Raw genomic sequence first — 22,135 nt, 5'->3', positions numbered from 1 at the left:
GTATCAACTCCAAGGAAGAAGACGAAATCGCAGTCAATAAACTTACTCAACAAATCAATGTTGCCTTATCATCTATCACCTCATATACAACTGCTTCTAAGCCTAGCCGATTACCAGAAGATATCATGAACTTAATCAGGGAAAAAAATAAGGCAAGAAAACTATATCATCACACAAGGGCATTCCAAGACAAAATGTTTCTCAACAAACTAAATAGGGCAGTTAGAGACCACAGAAGGAAATTATGGGAAGACAAGTTAGCTTCCATATCACCCAGTGATCAAACAATCTGGAAACTGTTGAGAAATATTAAAAACAAAAATAAATCTCTTCCCCCTCTAAAATCTGATCTAGGCATTGTTCACACATATGCTGAAAAAGCTGAAACAATAGCAAAATTAAGAAAAAATTTTTAGAAAAGTAGTGTAGTCCTTCATATGAAAACTTAAACTTCAATCATTTATAAAATTCACCACCATGTCAGATACACACTAAAACTGTCTGTTACCTATACCAGCTAACTCATCCCCATTTCTAAAGCTGAAATTTATGATATTATACAAAATTTAAAGAATAAAATAGCTCCTGGGCCTGATGGCATTCCTAATAAAGTTATTAAACTGCTGCCCCGAAAGGCCATCGTTCATCTTGCCACAATAATAAATGCTATGTTCAGATTCGAATACTTTCCCTCCACGTGAAAACTAGCAGATGTAGTAACTATTTCATAAGCCTGGCAAGGATCCACAGCTGCCTCAAAGTTATTATCGCCCAATCAGTCTGATTTCTAATTTGGGCAAAATTGCAGAAAAAGTTATCCTCTCCAAAATTCAAGCCTCTATAAACAAGTTAAATATCCTCCCAAAAGAACAATTTGGCTTTTGTCAGTCTCACAGCACTACTCAACAGATCCATAGACTGATTGAGTTTATTACCACCAGCTACAACTGGCATCAATACATTGGAGCAGTTTTTCTTGATATTGCAAAGGCATTTGACAAATTGTGGCACTTTTGACTATTATACAAAATGATTTTAGGTGGCATTCCATTGGATCTGGTCCACCTTATAAAGTCATTTCTTTGTGGCAGGCAAATGCAAGTCAAATTAAATGGCACATTATCAACCTAGTGACGGATCTTGGCAGGAGTGCCTCAAGGGTCCGTCCTGGCACCGATACTGTTCTCGATATACATGGCGGACATCCTGCAAAATCCAATGTCATCCATCATAGCCCTCTATGCTGATAAGCAATACTAACCAGATCTCTTCAACCATATCTTGTCACCAAGAAACTTAAAGAAAACTTTCTAAAATTAGAGCACAGGTTCTCCAATTGGAGATTGCAAGTAAACCCTCAAAAGAGTACTGCTATATTTTTCACTAAAAATTTAATATCGCCTAAAGAAGACATCTCTATTTAATATCAAAATTCCCTGAAAATCTGAAGCCAAATATCTCTGTGTACTACTGGGCAGAAAATTAACTTTCAGCCCACATATTAAAGCCTCGTGTGCAAAGACATCCAAAGTAATTGCACAGCTCTAACCTCTAATCAACAGGAACAGCAAATTAGATACCAAAATCAAATTGCTTCTCTACCAATTGATGATCCATCCCATAATTACTTATGCATCGCCTGCCTGGAGCCACACCACAAACTGCAAAGTTTGAGGTGTGGCTCCAGGAGCAAAACAAATGCTTATGCATGATCCTAAAGATGCCATGGTATATGAGAGACGTTCAACTTCATCGGGACACAAATATCCTTTATATCTACTCTTTCCTGCAATCCTCAGCAGTAAAGTTCTTCTCAAAATCGTCCACACACCCAAATGAATTAGTTAAACAAGCAGCAAACTACGATGAAATACAAAAGACCAAACGCCATCTTAGTATCAAACAACGATCTATAACTTGCACCCACTCAGGCCGAGCATTTGTCTCATAAATTCTCCCCTACACAGTATCCTTATCAGATAGCAGGGATTATAAAAGCATTATGCTTCACCCTTACAGACAGTAATGTTATGCTTAGTAACACCTCTGGTCTGGCTCCCACTGAAGAGACCTCAATAAAGGTCGAAACTGGTCTGAGGAGTGATCCTTCCCTTAATACATAGCATTATACATACCCATAAGGATATGTGCTTTGCATTATGGGATACTAAGGCAAGTGATGTGAAGTTATTAGCTTCTATATACAAGTTGCCTCAGTGCTGAAAATACTTCAGGTACAAACTTTGTTTGCTTACACTTGGATAAAGGATTAAGCCAAGTATATAATTTCTTGGTATCTAGTTTTTACTATGGTTAACATGCTTCAACACTACAGTTTAACTGCATTTCAAGCATATGTGTGCTTCAAGTAAAATATTTAAAGAAGTCTATTACTGTGCATTAAGTTAGTTATGGAGTTCATAATGAGATAGTAGCTATTTTAATACCTTTAATCCATTCACAAAGAAAAATAAAAATAGTGAATTTAGAAGACTGTATAGAACCTCTGTATATCCAAAATAACTTTTTGGGTTCAGCAGTTACCTTTCGAGGAGATCTAAGTAACTTCTGACTTTTGCTACTGACAGGTGATAGAGAATATGGAGATGATGGTTCATTTAGTCTACAAGACTCTTGGATATGATACTGTAATGATATTATCAAATATTTATTAATGACATTAAAATATACAATGATAATAACATTAATATATTTTATACACAAAAGAATGCTATTTTCTTATAATAATCTAGTCTTCAGTTTATATTTTATGTTAATTCTTATTTGGATCAACATACAATTAAAAATTCAGCAATATTAAGTCGGGTTTAGCAAGAGGTGTGCTTTAAAGTTTGTTATAACACAAAATCAGCATTCGCCAATTGCTCAAACAATGATTAAAAATTATAGACTAAATAAATCCGTGTTCAGGTTACTTTAAATCTCATTTATGAATAGAACTTGTTGCACTTAAATCTTTAATCCAGTGAAATAGCAGTATAAAACTGACATGTGAAAAATAAAATTTTAATGCAATTTTACCTATATTTTGAAGGGGGAAAAATTACAGGTACTCCCTAGCTTCAAATCTACTACAAATAAAACGTTCAAGTTTTCTCTCAAAAAACTTTGCCTACTGCCAGATGGAACAGGAACAGCCTTTGAAATGAATTAACCACACTACTGGCCACAACATGTTTATAACTGAAACATGTCCATTGAAATTAAAATTACATTCAGATACCATTGAAATTAAAACACATAAATTAGATGATGTATTTCATCTGGATAGATGGATGGTTAAGCATTAACTTTCATTGATGTTTAATATTTTAACCAAAAAAAAAAAAAAAGCTTGTTTCTTTATGCCCACATTAGAAGTGAAAATTCATATTACACACATACATACATGCGTGTGTGTGTGTGTGCACGTGTTGTAGAAATGAAGCTACAAATCAGCAGCTACTTGCATCTCAAAAATCAAACCCAACTATTGTGACCATTATGCAGCAGCGAATGTAAGTAACACACAACATGGCACAAAGTGCAGAGCTTGAAGTTCAATTAGTAAAGCTTTTATCCCTTTGGGAGTGCCATTTGAAACAGCATATGAAACATCACATTTGAATAATACTTTGAAAAATGCATCCATAAGAAAAACATACGCTGAATAAGAATAATATTTTTCATAACATAAGAATAATATTTTTCAAAGTATTATTCAAATGTTATTTGAATAATACTTTGAAAAATGCATCCATAATAAGAAAAACATAAGCTGAATAAGCTGCATTTGAAACAGCATAAACATCACATTTGAATAATACTTTGAAAAATGCATCCATAATAAGAAAATCATAAGCTGAATTCATTAAGTGTTAATATTACACCAGATTCAAACTGGTTACTGGTTTACCCTTAGTAAACAGTTACCAATTTGAGTAATGCATTACGTCCATCCATGCACAGACTATGAAAATGTTCCCAACTCAAATTTATCAATTTCTTTTTCTTTTTTTTTTTTTTTTTTTAATAGTTTGGCATTATACATGTGAAATTTCTATGATACTGGAATTCTAACATCATTAAAATTTCCAGTTTCCACTACTCTTACAAGACTAAAAGAACAGTGTTTAGATGGATCCTGCCTGTTTCAGTTATAGTGGATAAGGTGTTCAACTGAATTTCCATTAGTACAATAATGTATTCATAGAGCTTTGTGGGACCTTTTCAGCATTTTTTTTTAGTGAGTTTGTCATTTGCAATGTGAGAGTTGACTGATTGCTACTAGAAAAACAGCTTTAGCCTCAAGTGATAATGTTCTAAGAATACAATAATTAGTGTGCTAAGCTGAGTTAAGTTTATGTGTATTATGGGTGGAGCAACTAAGGCTGTGAGGCCAAAGTATTATGTCCATTAACTATGTGTATTCTTCTGGCCAGTTTATAAGATGAAAAAACCTGCAATTCCATTTGAGAGAAGGGGAAACCCTGTTCTCTTTGTATGAGACTAGCTATCTTATTTTGAGATGAAAAGCTATTTTGGCTCTTTGCAACATTCAGCCCCAGGTCTCATCAATCTAATGGAACTGTTAGAAAGTACTCCATAGTGAAATGTATTTTAAGATGTTCACTGTTTAAATACACCAAAACTTAACAGGTAACATTCTTTTAATCAACATAAAATGGACAAAAAACTCAAAATTCATTACAACATTTCAGCTAATTTCTCTTATGTAACAATAGCATCATGAGAGTGAACCCAGTGACAAAGCAAACATGTAATGAACATTGAAATCAAGATATTTACATTATCAAGTGTAGCTGTAACATGACCTCTTCCATCTTTAGATATAAAACTGAATTAATGATATATATATATATATATATATATATATATATATGTGAAACGTACTATTAACTCGGGGTTGGGATATGTTCATTTTTCTAAATTAACTGACTTAAACCCGAGAATTATAACACAATGACATTTATTTGGAAAAAAAAAAAAAGAACGCAACATGTATTGTCAAAAATGACTTCTTCAGGCGATAAGAACATAGAAAAGATAATAAAAGACACTTAAATTAACATTGACACACTCCAAAGCTATACAATTACAAAGTCATAATATTCGACTGTAAATTACAGTTATTATGAGCTTGAACTACAGTCCGAGTTAATGTTCTATTGTTGTGCACCTGTGCGTGTGTGGAATCACGCGATCTCCAGTATCTAATAATAGAGTTGAAAGAGTCAGCCAAATTATAGCTAAGATTATTATTCAAATGCAAAGGGTCTAAGGTGATTTCCCTTGACTCGACAATGCGGCGCTCTATTTCATCATGGCAGACGTGTAGGTTTGAAGTCAATGTCCAATTTATTTCATGTTGGTGGCCTTCGTTGTTCGTGTTTATTGAAAGCAGGACATGGCCCGACAGAGCAGTTGCTCTGGTTCTCTTATAAGCAATGTCTCTCTGATGCTCTTCGAGACGTAGTAAGATAGATTTCTCTGTCTGCCCATAGTAAGGCTTTCCGCATTCACAAGTGACCTTGTATACACCTGGGAATTGTAGAAGGTTGTGAGGTTGTTTATAGTTCTTGAAGCGTGATATTATTTTTGGCAGAGTCGAGAAGCACGTTTTTATGTTAAACTTCTTTAGAATTCTGCTCAGCTTTTTGGATAGTGTGCTGATATATGGCAAGATGATATGACCTTTGGAGTCGTCCTGTGTCTCTACGTTGTTACGTTGACGTCGGAATAATTGGTTGTTAATACTTTTTAGAGAGTAGCCATTGTTTTTAAAGGTCCATTTAAGATGTTGTAGTTCCTTTTTCAGTTCTTCTTCATCTGACAGTATAGATCTTGCACGATTCGCTAGAGTTGATATAATACCCAACTTTTGCACTGGATGGTGATGGGAGGACGCATGCAAATATCTGTCTGTGTGTGTTGGCTTTCTAAAAATAGAGACTTTAATTGATTCAGACGTCTTGGTGAGTTTAACATCTAGGAAGCAGATGGAACTATTTTCTTCAATCTCCATAGTCAATTTTATATCTTGATGGCGGTTGTTTAAGTGGTCGAGAAACTTGTGAAGATTCTCAGTACCATGCTCCCATATGAGGAATATATCGTCCACATATCGAAGCCAAATTTTTGGTTTTAAAGTAAAAGAGGAGATCGCCTTTTCTTTAGTCCTTTCCTTTCGAAAAAGGACTAAACTTTGTGTTAGCACCAAAATGCATCGCTAAAGAATTGCTTTTAACTAAGATGGAGAAGGCGGCTTCGCTACTTCCTACCGCAGACGCGAGTTTACTTCAAATCGAAACAATTCTTGCAATCAACGACACAAAACCTCCTTCTGATAATATATCCCCTAGTGAGAGACTTGCAATTAAAAATCTACGGATTAACAAGGACATTGTCATCTTAAAGGCTGATAAGGGGAATGCAACTGTAGTTCTAGATAAAATAGACTACCGAGAAAAAATCTTAGCACTGTTAAATTCAGATAATTATTTAGAAATTGAGAGAGACCCAACAAGAGAAATACACAATAGAACAAATAATCTCCTACAAAAGACCACAGAAATTCCACGGAACACACGGCTCTCCATCCGCTCTTTACACCCACTCATTCCAAGGTTATATGGCCTCCCGAAGGTACACAAAGAAAACTATCCACTGAGACCTATAGTAGACAGCATTGACTCACCCACATACAGGTTATCCAAATATTTGGCGTCATCATTAAAAGCTTATGCGGGAAAATCTTCTTCTTATATTAAAAACTCAACAGATTTTGTCTCTAAAATAAAGGACCTAAAACTAAAATCTTCTGATATCATTTAATTTAATACTGTTCATTTAAGTGAGCTTTGACGTGGTAGCACTCTTTACGAATGTTCCGACACAGGACGTTCTCCATATTTTAAAAAACAAGATTTCAAATAAAATGTTCTCTCTGTTATCTCACTGTGTAAACTCTGGCTATTTTGAATTCGAAGGAAAACTATACAAACAGGTCAAAGGATTAGCTATGGGAAGCCCTCTCTCTCCTGTGTTAGCCAACATTTTTTTCGAGGACTTTGAAGAAAAGGCGATCTCCTCTTTTACTTTAAAACCAAAAATTTGGCTTCGATATGTGGACGATATATTCCTCATATGGGAGCATGGTACTGAGAATCTTCACAAGTTTCTTGACCACTTAAACAACCGCCATCAAGATATAAAATTGACTATGGAGATTGAAGAAAATAGTTCCATCTGCTTCCTAGATGTTAAACTCACCAAGACGCCTGAATCAATTAAAGTCTCTATTTTTAGAAAGCCAACACACACAGACAGATATTTGCATGCGTCCTCCCATCACCATCCAGCGCAAAAGTTGGGTATTATATCAACTCTAGCGAATCGTGCAAGATCTGTACTGTCAGATGAAGAAGAACTGAAAAAGGAACTACAACATCTTAAATGGACCTTTAAAAACAATGGCTACTCTCTAAAAAGTATTAACAACCAATTATCCCGACGTCAACGTAACAACGTAGAGATACAGGACGACTCCAAAGGTCATATCGTCTTGCCATATATCAGCACACTATCCAAAAAGCTGAGCAGAATTCTAAAGAAGTTTAACATAAAAACGTGCTTCTCGACTCTGCCAAAAATAATATCACGCTTCAAGAACTATAAACAACCTCACAACCTTCTACAATTCCCAGGTGTATACAAGGTCACTTGTGAATGCGGAAAGCCTTACTATGGGCAGACAGAGAAATCTATCTTACGTCTCGAAGAGCATCAGAGAGACATTGCTTATAAGAAAACCAGAGCAACTGCTCTGTCGGGCCATGTCCTGCTTTCAATAAACACGAACAACGAAGGCCACCAACATGAAATAAATTGGACATTGACTTCAAACCTACACGTCTGCCATGATGAAATAGAGCGCCGCATTGTCGAGTCAAGGGAAATCACCTTAGACCCTTTGCATTTGAATAATAATCTTAGCTATAATTTGGCTGACTCTTTCAACTCTATTATTAGATACTGGAGATTGCGTGATTCCACACACGCACAGGTGCACAACAATAGAACATTAACTCAGACTGTAGTTCAAGCTCATAATAACTGTAATTTACAGTCGAATATTATGACTTTGTAATTGTATAGCTTTGGAGTGTGTCAATGTTAATTTAAGTTCTTTTATTATCTTTTCTATGTTCTTATCGCCTGAAGAAGTCATTTTTGACGAAACACGTTGCGTTTTTTTTTTTTTTTCAAATAAATGTCATTGTGTTATAATTCTCGGGTTTAAGTCAGTTAATTTAGAAAAATGAATATATATATATATATATATATGTTAAGGATACCAAGCAATTTTAAACCTGGTTTTACTCCATTTCCCAAGTAAGCAAACAGACCAAAAGTCAAGTTTGCGCCTGCAATCGATGCAAGTCTAACTTGTTCCACCTTTGCCACGAGTTGCCCTGGTCTTGCACCCTGTGGGATCAGTTAGACTTGCATCAATTGCAGGTGCAAACTTGACTTTTGGTCTGTTTGCTTACTTGGGAAATGGAGTAAAACCAGGTTTAAAATTGCTTGGTATCCTTAACATATTTATACCCAAGGTAAAAATACTTTCTACATACATATATATATATATATATATATATATATATATATGACATTTCTGCACATTCCCAAATGCAAAATCAATACAAAATCAGCCTTGTTCATATAAAATATATATACAGTAAAACCACGTTTTTACGTTCCCGCAATTTACGTCATTTTCTGTTGGTCCCGTCTTAAGGCCTATTCTCACGATGCATTGTTTTCCCACCATTAACAACTTGATGTGGAAGTTATTTCCCATTATTTGAGGGTTTTTTTTCTCAGTGGTAATACTGATTTTCGAATAGATTCAGCAGAAATCTGTGCATTTCTGTTCTCAGGTGGCGTTGCTTTTGGCTGTAGTTTCGTTTTTGCCATCACGGTGACTTGCACGCATGCAGCAGTACTGTAGTGATGAGCGATACCATGATTTTTCAATCACAGTACAAATTGATATTGCAGAATTTCTGCAACGTAATTTAGCGTGTGAAAGTTGCTTTCAAGTTGCAGTGGTGGATTATCCGTGTTAGTAACATGGAAGAAAAAAGACAGAAAATGTATTTCGGTAGAAGAAAAGATGGCAATTCTGCAACGTGTAAATTGGCATGCTGGAACAAGTGTGCATTTAGCATAAGATCTTGGACTCTCCGTGTCCACTTTGAACACGGTAGTAAAATAACAGGTCAAGCACTGAACTCAATGCAAAGCAATCTGGCACTAAGTAAAAAAAACAATCAACAATTAAAGATTTTTTTAAATAGATAAATGTAAGTACATTGTAAATTCATTTATTTTCATTTATTAAATTTTGTAATCTAGTATGTAGACTCACATACTAGCAGTAAGTCATCTTTTAGCCTTTTTGTAATGTTTTTTTTTACATTTCCTGCTATTTACACTTTCCTACTATTTGCACTTTTTTCCATCAGTCCCCTGAAAAGTGTAAAAAAAAGGGTTTTACTGTATACAAACACACACACGCACACAGAGTAAATTCCAGTAAATTGGGACATATGAGGACTAGAACATTTTGGCTCAATTAAGCAGCTGTCCTTATGCAAAGTTTCATGTTAACAGTTAAAAAATGTATACACTAACATTTCATTGAGCAACAAATCATTCATTCAAATTATAATAGTGAAATATGTACATATTTAAATTTCACTCATTGTCAATATCAACAGAGACAATGACCTGTTGCCCTTGAAGTCCTTCAATGTAATCCTATTTAAATTCATCATTACCCAGCTTCTAGCCAGCTCCTCTGACTTTTTATTTTTGTACAATGGACCACTGACGCACACTCCTCATCCAATTATAACAGAGAATTGATTTAGGGCATCCTGAACATCAGGATGTTTAACTTCATGCTTTGGTTTTTGGAATGTCCTGTTTTCCCCCATAGTGTGTTAATTATTCTTACAGTTTACCTTGCTGATGTATCAAGCATGCAGTTATAGATTTTTGATACCTCAACTATCTCCACAATGAATGGTATTGGGCAAATGATCTTAGATTTGGTCTAGTAAGGCAGTTTTTTTTTTTTTCTAATGGCAAATGTTTTAAGTGGCATCTTAGTAGAGGTTCAAAATTTTATAAAATAAAAAACAAAATTATGCAAAAACAGAACACAGAAAAATCTTTACACTTTTCTGATTAGGCATTGCCTCAACATGAAAGATGACAAGTGCAAGCAAGTCATGCTAGTTAGAAACTGTTCCCCCCCTCCTCTTAGAAAGTAATCTGTATAACCCTATCGGTGAGAGGAACAAAGAGTCATTCACATGCATCAATTAAAACACATGGACAGGGCTATACTTATGCACAGGCACACGAGGCTTTAGCTGGGGCTCCCCCAAAAAGTAGGACGAATTTAAAGGTCCCAGGAACGCTAACACCTCTGGCCTGGCTCACCTTGGGAAAAGTAAGTATGGCCTTGCATGTGGAAGAAAGCTGATGAGTTATTTATAATCTGTGCTTTGGCATAATATAACTTTTGCTCTCCTTGTGTCAATATCCTTAAATCATTGACCATTTACAAATGATTATCTCAGAGGGATAATATTCAGTGTTGAAGTATCCTGTCCCAAATAAACAGCTGCTCAGTAACCAATGGCCCAATTAACAGATTTTATTGTATTTTATGTCATTCAATCAAGGTAAGAGCAACATAAGCTTAAAATATAGAATATAAAATGTGTTAGCAGAGCTTAAATGGGATGATTATTTATAGGAGAGAAAATTATTCACTGGAGAGAAAAGGTTAGCAAAAGATGTTTCATGCTAGGATGGTGGGAAAAAGACCCAAAGGGAAACTAAGATCTAGTGCTTTAGAAGATCGTGATGTAAGATCTGATAACAATGAAGAATTGTTGATAATGAACTAATAATGTAACCTTCATTATACATTCTCTTTGTATTCTGTACCAGGAGTTGATCATGATGTTATATTTGTTGCTAAGTTGATTAAAAATTTACTTATTTATAAGAAACAGCAGTATATATAAAAAGATGAGGATGAATACATTCTGGCCTTGCTTATGTATACTAATATATGTACAGATACAGTTGTGGTAACTAACATGCCATGTCACGATAATTCCACCCACCCTATCGGGTTATGAGTACAATTCAAGTGCAAATGCGTGTGTTGGGGGGGGGGGACAATAATACTCTAAGCACTGTGTTATAACGAACTCTTTCCTTAGCTCATAAAGCACTAAAATACAGAGAATGTGTAAACTGGGCTCATTATCACAAATTAAGTAATGCAATGTAAAATATTACCAAAATAAAGTAATCATGCTTTGGTAAATTTTCTTCTTGTCATTTTCATTGTTTTTTTAAAGAAAATAAGATGACACAGAAGGGAAAAAAAATCGACACGTGGCAAGAAAAATCCCAAAAGAAAACCTCATCATCATCATCATCATCAAATTCCTGCCATGTACCCTCAAGGGGTGTACAGGATATGACAGTACTACATGAAAAAATTACATCATTACTAACTTCCTATCTACAATTTTCCTCCAAATCAGTCTGTTATTTGTCAAGACTCCAACATTATCAGATCTTATATTTCTATCGTCTAAGGCACTTTGTACCGTATCAATCCACCTATATCTTGGTCTTCCTCTGGGTCGTTTTCCTGCCAACCTGGCAGAGAACACTTGTTTTGCTAATCTTTCCTCTCCCATTCTATTTAAGTGACCATACCATCTGAGATTAGCTCTGCTAACGCATTCCTGGATGCTGACAATGTCAAGTTCTTTCCTAATATCCTCATTTTTAATATGATATTGCCATTGATGCCATCTGTTCACGCCTCTAATCTTTCTCAGGACTCTCATATCTGCGGTCTCTAGTCTTTGGTCAAGTGTTTTACTTCTGACCCAGCTCTCAGATCCATAAGTTAAAATTGGTTTGAACACAGTCTTGTATACAGCTAATTTAGTGTTCCGACTAATTTCTTTCTTATTCCATATGAATTTATTCAATTGACTTCCCACGATACCAGCTTTGCTGATTCTGTTGTCTATTTCTATATTTAGTTTACCATCTTCAGTAAAAATTGTGCCTAAGTAGCTGAAATGTTTTACTTGTTCCACAGGTTCTCCATTCACAACACAGTTGACATTTTCAATGATTCTGCCTATTTTCATTGTCTTTGTCTTTTTATTGCTGACCTTCATACCATATCTATTACAACAGCTATTCAATTTAGTCAGAGAATCTTGCAGACTTGTAGCGGATTTATTTAGAAGTATAACATCATCCGCATAAAGCAAAGAGCTGACATTAACATCTCCAATTTCGATATCAGGTTTAATACCACATTCCTTCATAATGTGATCCATATAGATAATGAATAACAGAGGGGATAATGTACATCCTTGTCTCACACCAGATTTAACATTAAACCATCTTCCTGTACTTCCTTCAATTCTAACTGCTGACTCACAACTCAAATAAAGACTAAGTATTGCTTGATATAATGCCCCATTGACACCATATAACTGCAGCGTATTGAATAGCTTCTCTCTTGGCACCTTGTCATATGCCTTTTCCAAATCGACAAAACTTAAATACAGATCTTTGTTATATTCCCATGCTTTCTCGACTATTTGTCGTAAAGTGAAGATCTGATCCTGACAGCCTCTATTTGGCCTGAATCCAGCTTGTTCTTCACCAAGCTTTTCTTCCACAATTCTTCTCAACCGTTTCTCAAGTATACTTGCATAGATCTTGCCAGGAACACTCAGTAGGGAAATACCTCTGTAATTCTCACATTCAGTTTTATTTCCCTTTTTATATATGGGTACTATGAGAGCTCTGCTCCAATCATCGGGAATTCGTCCCTCTGTCCAGGCTTTCTGAACTATGCAGTGCAGCCACTGTAAGACTCTTATACCACCATACTTCAGCATTTCTGGTCGAATATCATCTACTCCTGCTGCCTTTCCACATTTCAAGCCTTTGATGGCTTTTTCTACTTCAAGTATGGATATGTATTCCTGACTGCATGCCTGGTCAGTGTTTTTTATCACTGTGCTGTCATCACTGCTTGTTTCATTTAGCAGTTTTTCAAAGTAATTACTCCATACTTCAAGGATATCCTTTTCTCCTGTTTTCATTTCACCTTTATCATCTCTAATTCCTTTTACAGCACTCTTTCCTCCATTCCTAAGCTTCTTCAACAACCTCCAGAATATTTTGCCACCTTCTTGATATTTATTTTCTATATTCTTGCCAAAGTCCTCCCATGACTTTTGTTTAGCTAGTTTTACACACTGTTTAGCTTTCTTACATTTGTCTCTGTATTCTGTATTTGCCAGGAACTTTTGATATGCTTTCTTCTTTTCCTTCACTGCCTCTTTAACTTCCTGTGTCCACCAGGGAGTTCTGATTTTTTTATCTTTGCACACAACCTCACCACATGCCTCTCTGGCAGAATCAATCAATGTTTCCTTCAGAGTTTGCCACTGAATCTCCAAGGTTTGATTCGTGTTCTCAAACTCTTTCATTTTCTTTTCAATAATATTTCTGTATTTTAGTCTACAGTTCACATCTGAGAGCTGCTCAACTTTTATTCGCTTTAAAACTTTCTTACATGTTATTCTTTTCAATATGAAATTCAATTTTATCCTGCTCAAGACTAAATAGTGATCACTTCCAATTTCAAATCCTCTGTACACTCTGGTGTCCTGCACCAGGGAGAAAACATCACTATCAACAATAACATAGTCAATGAGACTTTTCTTATTCCTAGCCTCTTCTCTCCATGTGAATTTGTGCACATTTTTATGTTGGAACATGGTGTTAGTAATAACAAGTCCATGTCCTGAGCAGAAATCCAACAGATATTTGCCATTATTATTAGCTTTGCTCTTTTCTCCAAATTTTCCCAAAATATTTTTGTATGTCTCACAATCATTTCCTACTCTACTATTTAGATCCCCAACAAGGACCAACTTTTCCTTTTTCATTGTGTCAGTTGCTTTTTCTAAAGCCTCAAAAAATTCCTCCACTTCTACCTTAGTAGAACCTTCTGTGGGACCATAGGCACAAATAAGTCTCATTGTCCAGTTCCCCATTCTCATATTTGCCCACATTACTCTACTTGAGACTGACTGCCATTCAAGAAGATTAGCCTCGTATTTTGTGTTGAATACTATGGCTACTCCTTCTTTTCCTTGATTGTTATTGCCTGAATATAACATTTTGTATTTATTGCTCAGAAAGATCTCACCAGTTTTGGTCTTTTTTGTTTCAGTCACCCCTATTATGTCGATCTGGTACTTATCTAATTCCTCAGCTAGCTCCATTTCTTTGCCATTCAGGCTTCTTACGTTGATAGTACCGATCTTTAACTCTGGTGATGTTGAGTTGGGGTTTGTTTTCAGATTTGTTCCAGTAGCTGACTTTTCGCTGTTCGCCCTGGTTCCCTGGCGAAAACAACGGGGGCCTTGTTTAACCGGGCGACGCCCCAGCTGGCATGAAATTTTGTCATGTTGTACCATCATTTTTTATTTTGGTTTAACCAATAAGAATACAATTTGGTCGGCTAAATCCGAAATTGCCAGCCCATCCTCGTTCGTTCAGTATCAAAGTAGATACCCAACAGGGTGCACCACGAGAAGGTGAGGATTGGACATTAGGTCAGAAGCCCTGGTCGGTTCTCCGCATTCCTTTAAAGGCTATGTGGAGGTCTCCTCTCAGTTATACAGCTTTGACCCTTAAGCACCCCAAAAAAAAAGCACCCCAAAAAGAAAACCTAGATATTATTAAGTCTCACTATAGCAAACCCATAGGGACTGCATGAATAGGTTTGTTATAGTGGATAGTTTGCTGCAGTGAATTTGTTTTAAAATGACATTGTACCTATGGGATTTGGTTGAGAATTTTCAGTAGTTTGCTTTGTGAGTCAATTTACAGCAGTACTTGCTATACTGAGAGTCAACTGTATAAATGGTCTGATATAATTAGGAGCTGATAAGATTAGTTTTTTTTTTAATATATTTATTTTTCAATATCACAAGACATGTTGCAGGGCCTATTGCAGATAGGATAAGTGTGAGCAGACATGAATTAAAAAAAAAAAAAAAAAAAAAGGAACCTACTGATGAATGTCAAGCTTGTAGCTCCTTGGGAACACTAGGAAAGGAAGGCTGTTTAGTGAGTTTTCAGTTGGACTGCATGAATGTAAAGCAATTGCTGATACTTGTATTTTTATAAGCTAAGAGGACAATGGTAGAATGATGGATGTCAGTTCAGTGGAAAGGTACCCACAAAAGAAGCTCTCCTGTGAGAATAGCAAGTGCAGTCAATCTGTGTGAGGAGAGGTCGTGTAGTTATCAATTTTTGGATGATAACGAATTTTTAGGAAAGATTTAGTATATCACTCCCAAAGAAAGAACAGTATTCTAAGACTGGACAGAACTTGATATGCGTGACATTATCAGAAGACAGGTGAAATTTAACATGTTTAGAAAATAACGCCAAGTTTTTGGAGGCTCAGGCATGCGATGTGCTTTAGTCAGAAAAATCCAAAAGGTAAAATAAGCAAAAGAACCAAGATATATTATCTTGTCTATGGATGTGGGTATTAATGTTTGGATAGAGATGAAGGGTGAATGAACTATAATCTTTAAAGCAGGCAAGACAGGAGTATGATATAGCAAAAATCAAGTCAACAAAGTTTTAAACATCCCACTAAAGAATAACATGATTAGTGATTAAGAGACTTGTTGTAGATCTTGAAATTTGGGATATCAGTTCATCAAACTGAATAAGAGCAATGAATTGAACTATAATGAAAAACTTCTTTAATTCTGTGTACTATAATCAGCAAAAAGTACAGATATAATTTCAATTAACGTGGGAGAAGAGCTGCTTTTATATATGCGAAACGAGAACAGGTGAAAGAGCCAGGAAAACACGCCTGCATAAGCAAGGAAATCTCAAGACAGAAGGATCATCCACCAGACACATAATTCATGTCCAGAGAGGAAAGTGACATTTACGAGGGTGGTCTGAAAATTTCTTGGCCTAACAATGAAAAATACATTTATTCCAGCAATGCTCCAGCACCATTATCCCATTCCTGTAGTGGTTCTCAGTAAGATCTGCAAAATACCCCTCTATAGCTGCAATCACCTCTTGATTTGAAGAAAACTGACCAGCGAGGAAAAGTTTTAATTTTGGAAAGAGATAGAAGTCAGGAGCCAAATCTGGGGACTAGGGTGAATGTTCCAACAATTCATAGTGCAGGTCCCTTACTTTTCCCATTGCTAAAACATCTTTGTGGGCAGGTGATTTGTCCTGATGAAAGATTATTTTTTCCTTCTGCAAACCGGGTCTTTTCTCACGAATTTTTTCATCAAGTATGGTTAAAAGATCAGAACAATATTCCCTGGTTATTGTTTTACCCTTTAAAGATAATTAATCAACAAAATACCTTTAGCAACCCAAAACATCGATGCCATGACCTTTCCTGCTGATGAAACACACTCTTCTCTGTCAGCAAGCATGGCACCCATCTTGCGCAATGCTTTTTCATTTGCAATTTTTCATGCAAAATATATCCAACAAGTTCTTTTGAAATGCCTATAGTCACAGCAATTTCACTCGCTGTTCATCCAATACCATATCGTGCACTTAATCAATGATTTCTGGACGTCCTTCATGTGGATCATCTTGAAGGCTGGTACGGCAATGTTTTAACTCAGCAGCCCATTTCTTAATTGTCAAAAACGAAGAAGAGTGTCCATAAACTTTTATGAACTGTGAATGAATTTCTTTTGGCGTTAAACCTTCTTTTACATAGGTTTAACATGGATGCTTATAACAGATGTACTAACTTAAAAAAAAAATCTTGCCAATAGTGTTGCCGAGAACATTTCAGACCACCCTCGTAGTTACATAGGCAGATTGAAGTATGACAGGTTGTTAAGCAGGCCTCCGCATAAGACCTAATGAAGCATTTTAACTATTACAAACAACTGCAAAAATTTTTCCCAAACTTTCCACGGTACTGGCCAGAAACTGGTCATGGAGGCTAGAAGATCTATTGTAAATCTACTGATGGATCTCCAACTGCTAACAAATTTGACTATTAATTATTTTCACCATTATATATGTTGCGTAATATTACGATAATTAATTTAATTAGTGTGGATCGAATCCTGTCGCCTGCAAAATTTTTAATATGATAATTAATTCTTCATCCTCAATATATTATATCTCAGCTGTTTCGCCTTTGTATTAATTCTACTCTTTTTCCATTATCTTTCCTATGTGTACTGTAACTTCTAACTCTCAGTTAAGTACTCAATACCTTTTTCTAACTTAAGCCTATTAATTCAGTCCCCACTTGTGATCCCTTATACTTCCAGCAAGTATTAGCGCTGTTAGTGAAAAGGTCTCTAGAATAGGCAACTCACAACAGTGCGATATAATTCAGGGAAAATTAATTTATTTTTTGACTGCACTACCCTGAATTAATGTTATAGCATAGGAAGAATAGCTCTAACACTTATAGAATAGATCATTTTCTAAAATAATACCTTAAATAGTTAGCTGTGGCAATTTCTCTAATTTAAGCACACAGGTTCGGTTATTTTTTTTGTGAGACAGTGCATTGGTCAAAGATCAGGCAATAAGTTTAAACAAACAAAACATGTCTATTTTACCTTAAGCTCTATACAATATGATACACATTAAACAATTTTTTTCTCTAATGCCTATTTTTAAACTTAAATCGTAACCTTACAATTTAGAACTGCAATTCACAATGCTTGAATAACTTGCTTTAAAAGCTCTAGGCAATTACTGGTTGTTACAATCAATAGCATTGGCTAACATTCTTCTCAATAAATATACTAGCTAATTTTCAGCCTCAATTACTTCTTATAGCGACTTATACAACTATTTTAACAAAGCTACAATGTTCAGCGGACATACAATTCTCAATCACTATCTCAGCGTTAATACATTAGAATCTACGCACAAATTCATAGAAACATATACAGTCCTACCAGTTTTGAATTGTGGCAGTTCTGCTGACCGCTTTCCTCGGTCCTATTTCCTAGCCTTTGCTTAATGGCTTTTGGCGGTCTTCCTGGTGTAGTCCTCTGCCAGAATTTGTAGCATAAGAAAACCAACACCGTTGGATTTGGACCTATTGTTGGCACTGCATATCTGGTCGCATGTGGTATGTTCCGCTACTGAAAATACATCTCCGTAGAATGATCTGCCTCTCCTGGGTTTTCCCTGTGCTTAGGGGGTCACGATCCTAAGACGAAATACTAAGGTTCGAGCAACCAACAGACTGCAGCAAGACGAAAAAACAACTCTCTCTCTCTAGATTCTCAATACTTCTTTTATATGATTCAGAAGCTTCTTGTTTTTAGGGTCAGAGACCACCGAATGTTCTGTAAATAACTGCCGTCACTGTTGTCTTGACCTTCAGATTTGGTGGCAACAATCTCCACATCTGAATAACCTTCAATACCTTTGTTTACTTTCAAGTTGCCAACATAATCTTGTCTAATCCCCTTAACTTAAGGCAGAATTACTTTTAACGTTCTGTTATATCAAATCAACATAATGCACAATTTGAAAGTTTATTTTTCACTGGGTTAGACTATAATAAATTTAGTTTAATCCTTTATCCCAGTGAGAGCAAACAAAGTTTGCGCCTGAAAATATCTTCAGGACTGAATATAGTGTTGTACTATCTTACCTGGGTAAGTAGTACAACACCAGGGCAACTCGTAGCAAAGGTGGAGCTACCAACACTCCTTGCTCCACCTTTGCTATGAGTTGCCCTGATGTTGTACTACTTACCCAAGTAAGATAGTACAACACTATATTCAGTCCTGAAGATATTTTCAGGCGCAAACTTTGTTTGCTCTCACTGGGATAAAGGATTAAACTAAATTTATTATAGTCTAACCTAGTGAAAAATAAACTTTCAACATCTTTCTCTAAATCCAGAGTAATTTAATAAAAAAAAAAGGTGGCAAACCTTTTGGCAACTCCTATAGGTAAAGATGACCATGCTACTGCTTCTGCCTGGTATCTCCAACTCTGGGCCTGGCTCCCACTGAAGAGACCTCAATAAAGGTCGAAACTAGTCTGGGTAGTGGCCAATCCCTTAATGCATAACAGTATACATATCCACAAGGAGATGTGTTTTGCATTATGGGAGATACTGGGTTAGGAGTGTTGGTAGCTTGCTCCACCTTTGCTACGAGTTGCCCTGGTGTTGTACTACTTACCCAAGTAAGATAGTACAACACTATATTCAGTCCTGAAGATATTTTCAGGCGCAAACTTTGTTTGCTCTCACTGGGATAAAGGATTAAACTAAATTTATTATAGTCTAACCTAGTGAAAAATAAACTTTCAACATCTTTCTCTAAATCCAGAGTAATTTAATAAAAAAAAGGTGGCAAACCTTTTGGCAACTCCTATAGGTAAAGATGACCATGCTACTGCTTCTGCCTGGTATCTCCAACTCTGGGCCTGGCTCCCACTGAAGAGACCTCAATAAAGGTCGAAACTAGTCTGGGTAGTGGCCAATCCCTTAATGCATAACAGTATACATATCCACAAGGAGATGTGTTTTGCATTATGGGAGATACTGGGTTAGGAGTGTTGGTAGCTTGCTCCACCTTTGCTACGAGTTGCCCTGGTGTTGTACTACTTACCCAAGTAAGATAGTACAACACTATATTCAGTCCTGAAGATATTTTCAGGTGCAAACTTTGTTTGCTCTCACTGGGATAGAGGATTAAACTAAATTTATTATAATGCACAATTAACCTTTACAATATTTTTATAATTTGTGAACAATTTCTATATCATTCTTTTTTTTTTTGTTAGTTAGCTTTACAAGTTTACAATCAGCACCTCTCCTTTAAAATACAGTAATTTACGATTTTGTTCTTTCCACATGATTTATGACCTCTGTAAAAATCAATGTTGGAAAATCTTTATATAAAATTTCACTGCATCGAATTTCACAGTTGTATTACTCTGAAGAAGACTGAGGTAAGAGCAATAGGTTGATAGTTTAATAGCTTATCTCCCCTCCCCCCAGCTTCAATGTGCTGAATATTAGCTTGCTTTTACTATGAGGCAGATATCAGCCAAGTAAGAAGTATAGAGATGATATACATCCTCTGTCCAAAAAGAAACCAAACTTTTGATAGAAAATAAAACACAGGCCAATATAATTATTCAAATAATTTATTTCAATCAATATACTCTCCCTCAGCTTCAATACAGCATTTAGCACAGTCAATTAATTTGTTAAATGAGTTTTTTTTTATATCGGCTTTTGGGATACTGTTGAGGGTTGTGGTTACTGCCGCTTGAACATTTTCAGTGGTGTTGTATTGCTTTCCTTTCATCGGCAAATGAAGTCGGGAGAAGAGAAAGAAGTCACAGGGTGCTAAATCAGGTGAATACGGAAAGTGATCCAACACACAAACTTGGTTTATGCTCAAAAACTGTCTCACAACGTTCGAACGATAAGATGGTGCATCATCGTGCAAAAGTGACCATCTGCCGGCATCATGATATTCATGCCGTACGCAACGAATTCTCGCCATCAATTGCTTCAAAACTTTGAGATAAAACTCACCATTGACCATTTGGATAGGCGGAACAAATTCTTTGTGGATAATGCCCTTGGAATCGTAGAAACAAATCAGCATTGTCTTTACTTTTGACTTCTCCAAGAGACTTTTTTTTCAGATGCCCCTCTTCTGGGGGGTCTCCACTCAGCATTTTGTTTTGGGCTCATACTCAAACCACCACGTTTCATCACCAGTAACGATATCATTTCAAAGAAGTCTGAGTCCTTATGAGTGGTTTTAATGAGGTCCTTGCATTGTTCAATTCGATACATTTTTTGGTCGTCGGTCAACTTGTGGGGAACAAATCAAGAATTCAATTTACGAAGGCACAAACTCTTGGTAAATATGTTGTGCACAGTTGATTTTGGAATCCCAATTCATCTTCAATCAATCTAATGGATGATTTCAAGTTTTCTCTGATGAAATCATGCACTTTTTGAATGTCAACTTTGCTCAGTCCAGTTTTTGGAAGGCCCGGCTTTTCATCATCATCAAGTGTCTCACTGCCACTTTTGAAATCGCTTAAACCAATCGTAAACTTGAGTACGGGATAAGCATTCATAACCGTATGCTTATTGAAGCATCTGGTGTGTTTTGGTAAAACTTTTACCAAGTTTAACACAGAAATCAATCGCAGCTCTCTGTCTGAAACTCATTTTCCGACCGCTCTTCAAAACACACTGTCATTCTTGGCACTATAACTCGGCTTCTAATGAAACAAATGTCATAAACAGTTGACACAACACTAACAAAGGTTGCCACTTTTGACAACAAAAAGATACGACAGGTGGCACCACTAGTTTCTTCTATTTTTGAAAAGTTCAGTTTCTTTTCGGACAGAGGGTTTAAGATCAAGTGGTGGTTAATGTAACTTTTGAATAACATACAGACCAATCTTGAATAAAAGCTAACAACAAACTAGTAAATGAAATCTAAATCCTATTGTAATACAATTAACTCTCACTAGAGCAAATTCAAACAGAGCCATATGAACAGTTTGTTATAGTTAATTTCCTTAGATGTGGGGATTTGTTGCTAACTTTTCAGTAGTTTGGTATAGTAATCAAGCTTGTTATAATGGTGTTTGCCACATCAACAATCATGGTATATTACACAAACCAAAGCATACTAGACATGGAATGACATTCATAAGATTTTTTTTAACATTATATTGCTTCTTCCATTACAACTTAGAATTTTACTATTCGGCGAGTTCTTTTGACAATGATGTTATCTAAACTATTCAATCAGTTATCTATTAAAAGTAATTATATATGATAATCACAAGATATTTAAATTGCAAATATTGTATAAAAGAGATTTTTAGACACTTTGTATAGAAATGAATGTTGGATACCAACATACAT

The 22,135-nt window shown here is 35.8% G+C and overlaps 1 protein-coding gene across 8 annotated transcripts in view; it reads right to left on the bottom strand.

The window, feature by feature from the left end:
* fzr (fizzy and cell division cycle 20 related) overlaps positions 1–22,135 on the bottom strand; it is a 218,067-nt gene that overhangs the window by 93,262 nt on the left and 102,670 nt on the right. For all 8 annotated transcript variants that reach the window (XM_090409798.1, XM_090409806.1, XM_090409805.1 and 5 more), the window contains one exon: positions 2,545–2,646. In XM_090409798.1, coding sequence (XP_090265924.1) covers positions 2,545–2,646 — 102 coding nt within the window. The remainder of the gene's footprint in view (positions 1–2,544; positions 2,647–22,135) is intronic.

The sequence above is a fragment of the Typopeltis vanoorti genome, chromosome 20, assembly GCF_054136105.1.
Source record: "Typopeltis vanoorti isolate ZY-2024b chromosome 20, IOZ_Tvanoo_1.0, whole genome shotgun sequence".
Taxonomy (NCBI): domain Eukaryota; kingdom Metazoa; phylum Arthropoda; class Arachnida; order Uropygi; family Thelyphonidae; genus Typopeltis; species Typopeltis vanoorti.
Note: the sequence above shows the minus strand (reverse complement) of the source record. Positions and strands in the feature narration are given on the sequence as shown.